This window comes from Sarcophilus harrisii, chromosome 1, assembly GCF_902635505.1.
Source record: "Sarcophilus harrisii chromosome 1, mSarHar1.11, whole genome shotgun sequence".
In the NCBI taxonomy this organism is placed as follows: domain Eukaryota; kingdom Metazoa; phylum Chordata; class Mammalia; order Dasyuromorphia; family Dasyuridae; genus Sarcophilus; species Sarcophilus harrisii.
The window spans coordinates 651,953,846-651,967,694 of NC_045426.1; the positions used below are offsets into that span (position 1 = coordinate 651,953,846).

The following is a 13,849-nucleotide window of genomic DNA, read 5'->3' on the forward strand; positions in this document are numbered from 1 at the left end:
CAACTCCAAAGGAGTCATGATGAAAACTGCTATTCTCCTCAGAGAAAGAACTGATGGAGTCTGAAGGCAGATAAAAGTATACTATTTTTCATTTTTTTTTCCTTTGGTGTGATATTCATCACACCATGAATAATATGGAAATATGTTTTACATGACTGCACATGCATAACCTATATCAAATTGCTTACCAACTCACTGAGGAAGGAGGAAAAGAGGAATTTGGAACTCAAAAAAATTTTTAATGAATGTTTAAAAAAAAATCTGGATAGCATCATTCCCTTGGGAATTTCCTACTCTATTTAAATATTTTTATTAGTTGACTATTTTTGCAAGGCATTTTGTCTCTAGATAAATAAATAAATGGATGAATAAATAAATATAACAAAAAAAAAAACCTGAACTCCTTGAAAGTAGGAACTATTTTTGCCTTTTTATCCCCAGCACTTAGCATAGTAGCTGACATGTAATAAGCATTTAATAAACACACGATAACTTTTTGTTGAGTATATTTTAAAGATCCTTCCCAGTTCTGATATTTTGGGTTCTAAGGACCCTTCCAGCCTTGACTTGTAGATGATAAGCTCATTCCCCATTCTGACATTCTAGGTCCTATATGCTAAAGTTAATGCCATCTCTAACTTTCCATTTTCAGCATGAATGGACTCAGGGATTCAATCCTTAGTATTATGCTATTACATTCATTTGAACAGCAAGCGCTAGAGTTAGCATTAATATCTGTGTATATTTCTAACATCAATAAAGTGGAGAAGTTGCCAGATCTTACTTTCTCTGTAAGCCTTAACTTTGGACTGAACACACTTTAGACTATCAAGACCCAAACAATTCCTCTTCCAGGCGTAGGAATTCTTGAACTCACAGAAAATCCTGGCAAGATTACTCCCAAACATAGTGATCACTGTCTCTCCATCTCTAAGGTAGTGTTTTGGGAACTTGAAGTCAAAAAAATGACAGAGCTATACATAAAAGTCCTCAGGACATAGAATGTCAGAAGGAGAGGGCCTTAGAATGTAGAATGACAGGATCAAGGGGAAATCTTAGGGCATGGAATATTAGAATTGGGAGACAATTTAAAAACAGGACATCAAAGCTAGGATGTGTCTTAGAGAAAACTTGGTCCAAATTTCTCATTTTACAGAAGGAAAAATTCGTGTTTTCAAGGGGAAATGAGTTGCTTTTGGTCGCTCAATGAGTCAATAGCAAAACAAGACTAGAGCCCATTTCTTTTGTCACTACCTGCCCACCACCAGCTCAGGACTTTTTCTGCAGTACCCTTCTTCCAGGGTCACATAAGTTTTCCTCTTACAGAAGTCCCAGATCAATATGAGATACTCCTCAAAAATTATTGACAAGTTCATTGAAGATGAACCATCCCAGAGTAGCTGCCCATGTGGTGCTTACACAACACTCTCACTTCTACCACTAAGTAAATTGTTTAATCATAGATTGTTTAAGCTCACTTAACCTCCCAATGTCATTTCTGTCACTAAAGGGTTATAGATTGTTTAAGCTCAGGAAGGAAATCAAAGAAAGAGGGGCTAGAAAAAGAAGAGGAGAAAAACTTAAATCAATAGATTTTGTTAACAAATTGGATTAGGGTGATTGGGAGGATGATGGCACCCTTAGGAGAAATAGAGAAGTTAGGAAAATGGGAAGGTATGAGTTCAGTTAAGATGAAGTCGGTTTTGTACATACTGACTCCATTAGGCATTTGGAGATGAAAGCGATTAAAAATCAGAGGTCCCTTAATCCAGTTTTATTCTGTTCTTCCCTTCCCTTTTACAGATGAGGAAACTAACAGCCAGGCAGATTAAATGACCAAGATCACACAAAGTAGAAAGCATCAGATGTGGGATTTGAACTCAGATCTATAGATTCAAGATGTGGTGATTTTCTACTATAATATGTTTATTTTGGCTGGATTAGACCATTAAAGCCAGTCTCTTCATTTGACTAATGAGGGAATTTGATATCCACAAAGGAAAAGGGGGCTAAAGTCATCCAGATAGTAATTGACAGACAAGATGAAAAACTAGATTATCTGGCTCCAAATCCAGGATTCTCATTCTCTCTCCAGGTAAACTTAGTGTTCATCTCCAATTATAAGATACTAAGGTCATCCGGATAGTAAGTGACAGAGACAAGATGAAAAACTGGATTAACTGGTTCCCAATCCAGGATTCTCATTCTCTCTCCAGGTAAGCTTAATGCTCATTTCCAGTTATAAGGTTCTCTGACCATAATGTTGGGGAAGGAGGAGGAGAAAAGAATGGAAGCTCACACAGCAGTGAGTTCGCTGTATTTGGATGCCTTCTTTGGCCTGCAGTCCCATGATAATTCCCCTGTATTGCCTGCAGAGACTGGGCAGGAGAGTGAGTCTTTATAGGTACATTGACTTACACCAGAGAATTACATGGAATAACCCCAGCACCCATTAACCTAGAGGGAGATGTTTGCCTTTAGCAATAAGGCTCCAGGTTTAGAATGGGCTTCCATAGCCCAGTCTCACCTGCTGCTTTTGCTGCTGGGATTTCAAACCTTGCACTTACCCACAGGGGCACATACCGTCATGGCGTCAGGTTCAGCAAAGAAGATGGCGGCCCCAATGGCGATAGGGATCCAGATTTCAAAAATCTGAGCCGTGATCAGCGAGAGGGGGAGGTAGCTCACCAGCATCTCTTGATTGTCAGGGGGATAAGTGTAGGGAAGATTTTGGAGCACAGCCATTGTGGTCCACGTGATCTGAAACACAGGTTGTGTAAGTGGGGAAAAGTGGGGAAAAGAAGTACTGATTAAATGCAGTTAGAATCCGAGGCCGTGTTTGAATTCAGTTCTTTCTGACTCCAGGGCCAGCTCTCTGAGTACTCTAGCCACCTAGAATCATTAGACCGGATGCAATTCCTGACCTTGTACATGACCTTGGACAAGTGGGGAGCTCTGGTCCCCTGACTCCAGCTCTGGCCTTCATATGACCATTTCTAAAATGAGGAGATTAAATTAGATCAGAGGTTCTTAACCTTTTAGGGGTCCTGAACTTCACTAGAAGTCTGGAAAGATTATATCCCTCTCCTTGGAACAATACTTTAAAAAAATTAACTTTTCCCAAGATAATTGTATAAATATGGATTTACAAATATATATTTACCATGTTTAACATATATTGGATTATTTGCCATCTAGGAGAGGGGCTGGGAAGAGGAGAATGATTTTGCAAGAGTCAGTGGTAAAAAATTATCCCTGCATATGTTTTGAAAATAAAAAGCTTCAATTAAAAAAAAAAAAAAGAAATACACTCATGACAATGAAAATCAAATATCAAGGAAATTTTATTAAAGAAGAATCTTAAGGAAAAAATAGCTTTTCATTTTTCCAAATATATGCAAAGATAATTTTTAACATTCAACTTAACAAATTAACAACAAATTTAACATTTGCATAACTTTATGTTCCAGAAGAATACTTTTAAATAACTGGCTGGAATGCTAAATTACAGTTAAAGTAAAATAAATAAATAAATACATAATTACAGTTAAAGATTCATTAAAAGAAAGCCATATTTTTTTCCTATCCAAGGTCATGGACTCCTCTCGAGTCCACTTACAATGGACAAAAAGTTCAGAACACCTGGATGGGTCTATCCAGCTAAAACATTTTCCTCTAACATTCTCACAGATATAGGTGCAATGGAGGACACTATGAGCCTGAAGTCAAGAAAACCTAAATTCAAATCCCACTTCACTCATGAACTGAGTGACTCTGGATTGGTCACATTGGTCCTCCTGGATATGGCAGGAACTATTTTTGCTTTTCCTTATATCCTCAAGGTGCCAGGCACATAGTAGGCCCTTCATAAATGCTGTTTAATCAATTGGTGATTGCCAATGCAGAGATGGATTTTGTATCTCTAAGGTGCCAGGCACATAGCAGGCACTTCATGAATGCAGTTAGATTGATCAATAATTGCCAATGCAGAGATGGATTTTATATCCCCACAATGTCTGGCACATAGTAGGCCCTTCATAAAAGCTCTTAGATCCATTGATGATTGCCAATGCAAAGAGACAGATTTGGCTGGCCACTTGGAAAGAACACCTTACAACAGGGAGCTTTTAAGAATAGAATGGATTGCCTCTGGATTAATCAAACACTGAACATATCAAACAATGAAATATGGTGGGGCCCTCAACAGTAACAGGGAAATTTGGAAGGAGAAATGGTCTTGGAATTTGGAGATCTACGTTCCAACTTTGGCTCTAACATCATACGCCCATTAGCAAGTAGTTTAATTTCTATCAGCCTCGTTTTCATAATTTGTAAATTGGAATTAACCTCTCTGAGATTTACTTGCCTAATTTATAAAATGTAGATAATAATACCTAGCTCAGGCTAATGGTGAAGTTCAAATGAAATATATTTGAATGAACTTAGCAAAATTTAAAATACTACATCACTGTTATTGCTGTTATAATCACACCTTCAAAATGTTAGAAAAATGTACAATGTTAGTTTTTTCAATTTATAAATTATAAAATTTTTAAATGTCAGTTCTAAAGAGGTTCATCTACAAGTGACCCCTTCCCTGCCACTTTACAAAGGATGAAACAGAAGTCCATAGAGAGTATTTTAGAGGACCTAGTGACAGGGGAATTCAGACCCAAGAAGTTAGACATTTCCTTCCCCATTGATTGCTAAGTCATGAGATGTAGAATCCACTGCTTTCTAGTGCCCAAGCTCAGGGCCTTCAGAAGACATAGGGTCACAGAGTAGGGGGGTCACAAAGATTTGGGGGCCTCAGAGAAAAACACTTACATTGTCATGACTGATCATAACTGCCTTCTGTGCTCCCGTGGTCCCCGTGGTATAGACCAGCATACAGCACTGATTGGGTTTCTGGGAATCAATGATACTGTCCAGCATTTCATCAGATACAGTTCCCCCAAGGGTGAGGAATTCTTCCCACTGTATCGGTGGAGAAGCAAAAACACACAGATGATTAGGATATAAAGGAGAATCAGTAGCCTGACTCTAAATCATTAAGAGAAATTATAGAAACCAGTCTCCCCAAGTAATTATGAGAAACCATCAGGGGCCCTTTAAGTCATTTTCAACTCATTGTTCATAGTATAATTGGACCATTTCCACAATCCTCCTTTCCTTAACATAAAGGTCCTCAAATATTCTGACGAGCCTTGCAATGTGTACTGAGCCTTCCCCGAAGCTCTTGGACCCTCCTGGCTCTTGGTCCCAGCCAAGTTCAGCACTGTGGCCATAGTCATGTAATCATGATAATCCAGACTGGAGAGAAAGTGAGAAGAATGCCCCTGTCTCCTCCTAGGCCACCAGATATATATCCATCCACTGGCTCTATGTGCTCCGTTCTTGATCTGCTGGCCAACTTGTCTCACCACAGGTCTCCATCCCTTTTTAATTAGTGCCCAGTATTTTCATAGTCTTTCCCTCTCTATCCCCTTGGCTCCTTCATAGCTCATACATACAGTGTAAGTGTTAGGTAGCTTCTTTGTCAGTTTGTTTTTATATTGGACAATAGCTTTCAGATGACGTAAGTGATCCTGGATCTGAAAAAAAAAAAGAATGTGGCAAAGCAGAAATAAACAGATAGATACTCAGGGCTTTGTGGTACATGAAAGTTATATTACATATTATAAAGTTATATGATATTATATATGCTATATAATATAGAAATACATAAAGTTATATATTATAAAATGTGATATCAACTGTTTTGCTTTGCCCAATACACTTATCAGTCAATCAAGTATTGATTAAAGTGCTAAACACTGGATAAAAGGGAAAAAAAGAAAAAGGAGCTTACAATCTAATGAATAGCATCCTCCTCCTCATCGTCATCATTTAAAAGCTGACAGTTAAATAAGTTAAATAAGTATATTTTGCAAAATCTTTATAAATGTATGATAAGAATAACAGTTAACATTTATATAGCTTTTTAGAGTTCGTTATGTCATGCAATCCTCACAACAACCTGGGAAGATGAGAGTTATTAGTATTATTATTATTTTATGATTATATATTATGACATAATATTATTTTATTATGAGAAAACTAAGGCTTCAAGTCAGCTACTAGATTCTCCTCTTTTACCCTCATCAAGAGACTTCTTAAGACTACTTTCGGCCACCAGAGAGGTATCATTTGCATGTCAGAGGTTATTGATATTTCTCCCAAAGGCCTTAATTCTGGCTTTTGATTTGTCCACGTTGGCATTTTATGTGGTATACTCTACATAGAAGTTAAATGAATAAGGCGACAATATACAACCTTGTCATACTTTTTTTCCCAATCTTAAATCAGTTATTCCACGTTCAGTTCTAACTGTTGTTTCTCTGATTTTGTACAAGTTCCTCAGGAGACAAATAAGATGATCTGGCACTCCTATCTCTCTGAGGATTTGTCACATTTTGGGATGATCCACACAGTCAAAGGCTTTGGTGTAATCAATGAAGTAGAAGTAGATGCTTTTCTGGAACTCCCTTGCTTTCTCTGTAATCCAGAGAATTTTGACAATTTGGTCTTTAATTCTTCTGCCGCTTAGAAAACCAACTGACCCTTGTGGTAATTGTCAGTTCATAAACTAAGCTTGTAGGATCTTAAGCATAACCTTGTTGGTGTATGAAAAAAGTTTAGTAATTTGAACATTCCTTGGTATTTCCCTTCCTTAGGATCAGGATATAAACTGATTTTTTTCTATGTATTGCCATGGTTTAGTTTTCCAAATTTGCTGGCCTATGGAGTACAGCGTTTTAACAGCCTCATCTTTTAGGATTTTAAATAGCTCAGCTGGAATTCTGTCACCTCCACCAGCCTTATTGTTAGCAATGCTTCCTAAGGCCCACTTGACTTCATTCTCCAAGACATCTGGCTCTAGATCAGTAACTACATTATAGTAGCTACCAGTGATGTTAAGATTTTTCTTATATAGTTCTTCTAGTATTCTTGATACCTCTTCTTAATCTCCTCCACTTCAATTATATCCCTACCATTTTGTCTTTTGTCATGCACATTTTTGCAAGAAGCATTCCCTTGATATCTCTAATTTTCTTGAAGAAATCTCGTTTTTCCCATTTCCCAAAAGAAATTCCTCTTTTCTTCTATTTCTTTGCATTGCCCATTAAAAAAAATTATTATCTCTTTGATATTTTCTGTAATTCTGCATTCAGCTGGATATATCTTTCCCCTGCTCTTTTATCTACTCCTTTCCTTCTTTCCTCAAATATTTATGATCCATCCTCAGACAGGCATTTTACTTCCTTGCTCTTCTTTTTCTTTAGAATTATTTTTGTTGCTACCTCCAGTACAAATCCAATACAGGCAATGGTAGGTGTTTGATAAGTATTTGCCTATTGTTTCTTCAACAAGAGATGGGTTCTCCTATTTATATCTTAGACTTTCTCTCGAGCCTCCTCCCTATAAAATTTATTCAGCACTGACCACTGGGCTAAATATTCAGTAGGCATTTGGTCAACACTAATTGAATTGATGGGATGCATCGATTGCCTCATCTTGGACATCCAAGAAGAGACCAGGAGTCTCAATGCCTAATTTTAGCAAGACCTGCTGCCCTGTCAGACTTCCTGCCCTGGGAAAGAGAAAATTACCTTGAGAATCTTTTGAAGTTGCCAGTCATCCTCCACCATTAAGATGTTAGCTTCAGAGCTGTCAGCAATAAACCGGCAGGCTTGGGAAGAATTGTTGGGGAAAATGCCTACACAAATGCCTCTGAAAGCAAAAAAAAAAAAAAAAAAAAAAAAAAAAGACAGCCAAAAGAATCCTGAGAAGGCAGAGATTTCCCCAGGATTTATGTTCCAATTGTAGGATCCATAGAATTCATTTAGTCCCATTCTTCTCATTTTAAAAATGAGGAAACGAAAGCTCAGGGAAAAGAGATTTGCTCAAAGTCATTCAGCTAGAAATGGCTGAAGGCAAGATTTGAATCCAAGTCCTTGTGATCAGAGTTGTGCTCTTTCCCAGGACCAGAGGATGAAGGGACCTCAGAGAGCATCTGTTCTACCCTGTACACCATCCCTTCTACTCAGTATCACTGACAGGTGGTCCTCCAGCTTCACTTTGGGAATCTCCAGTGATGGAGAGCTCACTACCTTTTGAGGAAGCCCATTTGCCTTTCAGAGATTTCTCATTGTTAGGGAATGTTTGTTTTTGTTCTTGTAAGCAACCAGGTAACACAAGAACAAAGCACTGAACCTGGAATTATTAAAATCTAAGCTCAAATCAAGTCTGAGATGTTTAACTAGGTTGTGTGATCCTAGGAAAGTCACTTAGCTACTAAATGCCTCAGTTTCCTCTTCTGCAAAATGAGAAATCGCACCTAACTTTCAGGGTTGTGATGAGGACAAATGAGATATTTGTAAAGGGTTTCAAAAGTCTTAAAACACTATATAATTGCCAGTTGTTCTGCCTAGTCAAAATAAACCTCTCTGAAACTCCTCTTTTCCTCCAATATTCCTACTTCTTCCCTCTGGGGCCAAAACTCATGTCTCTCTAAGTCTCTTTTCTAAGCTAAACCTCTCTAATCCTTCCACGAGCCCTTACATGGTCTAATGTCCATTTGTCTCTTCTTTCTGCTTATCTCCCTCAGATCTTAGCAGGGCAGAGCCTAGAGCTCCCCTTTGGCACTTGGTAAATGGTTACTAAATGAAATTGGTAGCATTTCCTCTGACTCCAAGAAAACAAATTTGGCATTTGAGCTTGGATTCAGGGGCTCTAGATTCAGATTGCTCCAAAGCTAAGGCACAAAGTCAAGTCGCCCTTAAAAATGTCACTCTCTCCTATCAGCTGCTTCCCACTAAGATCCTTACCTACATTTCTCTAACACTTTGCAGTTTACATAAAACTTACATTGGTACTTCAGCACCAATAAGTCTTTGAGGAAAGAAATGAAAATATTATTATTCCCACTATACCAAGAAAGAAATAAAATCCAGAGGGGCAAAGACATTTGCCCAAAGTCTCATAGTTAGTAATTGTTGGTCCCAGGACTCAAATCCAGTTTCCTTGGTTCCCAGTCCTGAGTTCTTTACTACTATATATTGCCACCCTTCAATGAATGCAATTATCACAGACCCCCAGGCACTGAAGAGAAAGCCAAATTCAACTGACTTCTTCAGGGTCTATTTACCATTATTAAAAGAAAATGAACATTTAGTCCTAACATGACAGGAATAGCATATAGGGGAAAGGGAGACCAGGTACAAGACCCATCTCCGTTATTTACTTGTGATATGACCTTGAACAATCCATTTCCTCTGTTGAGGCCTTGCCATCTTCTAAGACCCTCCGCATCCTATCCTTGACTTGAATTGTGTATAAATATATATATATATGTCTGAGATTCTCATCTCCAAGACCCTTGCTATAACCAGCCAAAACATCCCTGAACCGACCCCATTTTTTTCCTTACCCGGCAAAAATGCTGGCAATGTCAGCAATGAGCCATTCGATGCAATTATAGCCCAGGATCCCCACACTGTGAAAGCGCTCGAGACCAAGCTGTGGAAACACAAAAATATTTCTATTCTTCTCAGGTACTTATCAAGACACTCAAAACATGGATCAAGCAAAACCAGCATACATACGACTTGAGGAAACTAGAGTTGGTTTCTCTAGTAATGATAATGATAGCACTAATATTTCTCAGGGACTCATAATTTCATTAATGAGGGGGCTCTCTCCACAGATCCCAAGCCAATAGGAAGCAATATAGGGATTCAAAGAAAGGCCTGCTCTCAAGAAGCTCATGGTCTATTGGAAGACACAATATGTAAATAGCTATGTACAAACATGCTGTAGGCAAGATAATTTGAAGATAATCTCCAGAGGAAAAGTGCTAGAATTGATGGGGATGGGAAAGACTCCCCTATGGTTGTCAGGCTTAGAATGTAAGCGTTGCCAGACTGGAAAACTCTGTCAGAATAAACTCAATTAAAATAGCCTCTAAAAGAACTGTTCCCATTCATGGACCAATGGATTATGACAATGATTTGAATAAAGGGTTTACAACCACATCGATAATGTGAATGGGGAGAATAATGAATGGAAAGCATAGGAGGAAGTGAAAATCCTGTTGATCTCTACCCTGGTCAGACTACATTTTGGGCTATTGTTTTACCTGCCATGTTTCAGGAAAGTCAACCAGGATGGGGGAAGAGTCTCTAAACTCCTAATTCTGTCATTAACTCTGTGATCTTGGACAAGCCATTCAACTTATCCATTGGTAAATGGTTTTTGAGTCTGGACTTTGATGTCCTTGAAAGAAAGGGTCAGATCAGTTGACCTTGAAAGTCCTTTCTAGATGTGAATTCTATAGTCCTACATGAGGACCGGTTAAAGGAAATAGGAATTTGTAGCTTAGAGAATAAGGGACTTAGGAACAGCATGACAGTTGTTTTTGAATAGTCAAAAGGCTGCCATATGGAAGAGAGATAAGATAGGTTCTATTTTGCCCGAGAGGGAAAAGACTGGGAACCATGAATGGAATTGGCAAGAAATAGATTTAGGTTCAACAAAAGAGAAATCTCCCTTATGTGAGGAGCTGTCCAAAAGCAGAATGAATTCCTGGAGGAGGGAGTGGGTTTCCTTTCTCTGGAGGGCTGCATGGATAACCACCGATCCAAGATATTTGTTCTGCAGGGAATTTTTGCTCAATCAATCATGCTCATGCAGAATTGGACCAAAGGCATCCTGGTTTCTCTTCTAGATCTAGGAGTCTATATGAGGGTTGCAATAGAAAGGATTAGCTGTCCCTTGGGGTGCTATGGTGAAATCTCAGTTGGGACAAATCATTTTCCCTCATCTGTAAAAGAGGGTATTGATATTTCCTAAGAGCCCTTCCTATTCTGACTATCTGGTTTTCATTCTCACAAGGTAATTGGATTTTATTGTCACAATTGTCATTGTTTGGGTATCATTTCAACTAAGAAGCATTCCATTTGTTTCTTGGATAAAAGTCTCATCCTCTGCCCCCCATTCAGCTCTGCCCCTTCCCTCTTCTGTGACTTGGAGAAGCAAATTCTCTCATTTAACATGTAACATTCTGTTATAGTAATACATATAGATGGGGAAACTGAGGTTCAAACTTGTAACTTTTTGATAACTACATAGGTAGGAGAGGCAGGACTTGAATCTAAGGCTTCTAAGGATGATGGTTAAGTAACTCAATTCTTAGTAATCTTTTTTTAAAATCTCTAATAGACTTCCTTTCATACTGCCTATCTTTTCTTTTTCCTCAAGCCCTAAGTGCCCCCTGAAACAAGCTCCCCACAACTAGGTGGTGCAGTGGATAGAACACTGAGCCTGGAGTCAGGAAAACCTGAGTTCAAATCTCCTGTGTGACCCTTGGCAAGAAACAACCTTCATTTGCCTCAGTTCCTTCATCTGTAAGATGGTTTTCCCTTTTCTTCCCTCCCCTTCCTTTCCTTTCCCTCTCTTCATCAGATGTATTCACCTTCAACTTTACTAAGAAAATTAAGACTTTCTGTGCTGAACTTTCCATCTTCCTCCCCTACATCTCAAAACTTGCATAGTTCCACCACCCATCTCTTCCTTCTTTGCACCAGTCCACATCAGTAACAAATATAATCAGTGATGCATAAGTTATATACATGTACTAATATATTATTTACATTATAAAACATGCTAATAGATATTCTAAAGAATGAGATAAAAATAAAACCAATATATTTTAAATAATTATTTTGCATAGTACAAAAAGTCATTTTACTGTCACTAAAAATTATGATAAATCATTCTTAAATAATAGCAATATGATTAAATATTTCATTATTTGTTTAGTTCTCGCCTTAACATTGCTAAGTGGAATAAGGAATAATATCACTTAACCTTTGTCTGAGTTTCTTCAACTGTAAGGTACTTAATAAATACTTATATCCTTCCATCTCCCACCCCTGTGTCTTTGTGAAACAGCAATTCAAAGGTCTGGTTCTAAGTTGAATTTAGTTGAAAAAAAATCTCAAAGAGAAATAGAGATCCATATGGAAGAAGTACATTATGGATTATACTTACCAAACCATGATATTATTTTTTCAATCATAACTACCAATTATGGAGAGATTTTTTATTTTATTGAAATTTGGCTAATAAATTTCTATCTTCCCTGATATTGTTTTTTTCTTTTTCTTTTCTTTTTCTTTTTTTTGCTGGAACAATTGGGATTAAGTGATTTGCCCAGGGTCACACAGCTAGGAAATGGCAAGTGTCTGAGGTCAAATTTGAACTCAGATCCTCCTGACTTCAGGGCTGGTGCTCTATCCACTGCACCAACTAGCTGCTCCCTTATTTTTTCTTATATATCAATCAGATGGTGGTATATTTTTCTATTTTATAACAAATGAATCAAATCCATGGAAACTCTTTGTTTAGAAGTTTTCAAATAGTTCTGTTTCCAAGTTCTTCAAGTGTTCAGACATGAATGTTTTCACAGGTGACCTACAACTGTTTTCAGCAACAAAACTATGCTTTTAAATGTCTTGCTAATCACTCATCCCTTAGTTAATTAATATTTTGTCACAATAATCTCAAGGCAAGATTTATCTTTGTTTATTTTTTTAAATAAATTTGTTATTCATTTATGTTTAGCAAGCTTTTCTTTATAAATTTTGTGTTCAAAATTCTCTCCCTCTCTTTCACATCTTTCTCCATCCATTGGAAAGGCAAGCAATATGATATCAATTATGCATGTGAAATCATGTGAAACATATTTCCATATTAGCTATATTTTTTAAAAACAAGAAAAATAAAGTGGAAAATTATACTTCAATTTTCATCCAGAGTTCATCAGCTCGTTCTCTCTGGAGATGGATAACTTTTGTTTTAATCATGAGTCCTTTGGAATTGACTTCGATCATTTTATTGACCTGAATACAAGTCTTTCACAGTTGATTATCATTACACATTGTTATTACTGGGCAAAATTACCCCCTAGTTTTTCTCATTTCACTTGTCATCAGTTCATATAAATCTTACCATGTTTTTATGAAACTATCCCACCTATCATTTCTAACAGCACATAATCATATGCCACAATTTCTTCAGCCGTTCTCCAAATCGATAAGCAATCCCTCATTTTCTCCTTTGCCAACACAAAAAGAGCTGCTATTGATATTTTTATATATATGGGTCCCTTTTCCTTTTTCTTGGATCTTTTTGATATAGACTTAGTAATGATATTGCTAGGACAAAGGATATGCACAGTGTTACTTATGCATGCATTTATGTATAGCATAGTTTATTTTTAGGGTTTGTCCAGATCTTTGGGCTCACTTCCAAATTGTTCTCCAGAATGGTTGGACCAATTCACTATTCTACTAACAATTCAGGACTTGTCATTTCTGATGGGTACAAGGTACCACTTCAGGGTTGTTTTAAATCGCATTTTCTAAGCAATAATGATTTAGGGCATTTTCTTGTATGATTATCCATATGTTTGATTTCTTCTAAAAACTGCCTGTCTGTATCTTTTGACCATTTAACAGTTGGTGAATGGTTCCCATTTTTATAAATTCAACATAAGTTCTATGTTCAATATATACTTAAGAAATGAGGATTTTATCAAAGAAACTTGCTGTAAAATTTTTCGATGTTGCTTCATTGTCTATAGGGTACCTTTTAACAAAATGTAGTTTGCTTCATTGTTTCTTTTAATTAGATCTATTTTTGCTTTTACTTTGCCTGAAATCATGATAGCTACCGTGCCTTTTTTTTTTTTTCAAAAAAACTTCAATTGAAGCATATTAGATTCTGCTACAATTCTTTATTTTAA

At 37.2% G+C, this 13,849-nt stretch overlaps 1 protein-coding gene across 5 annotated transcripts in view; it reads right to left on the reverse strand.

Annotated features, from left to right (window-relative positions):
- The window catches only part of LOC100928262 (long-chain-fatty-acid--CoA ligase ACSBG2-like), a 70,431-nt gene that overhangs the window by 35,268 nt on the left and 21,314 nt on the right, over positions 1–13,849 (reverse strand). For all 5 annotated transcript variants that reach the window (XM_031947760.1, XM_031947759.1, XM_003760626.4 and 2 more), the window contains 5 exons: positions 9,473–9,561; positions 7,653–7,773; positions 5,514–5,594; positions 4,828–4,977; positions 2,584–2,760 (listed from right to left, as the gene is read on the reverse strand). In XM_031947760.1, the coding sequence (XP_031803620.1) occupies positions 2,584–2,760; positions 4,828–4,977; positions 5,514–5,594; positions 7,653–7,773; positions 9,473–9,561 (618 nt within the window). The remainder of the gene's footprint in view (positions 1–2,583; positions 2,761–4,827; positions 4,978–5,513; positions 5,595–7,652; positions 7,774–9,472; positions 9,562–13,849) is intronic.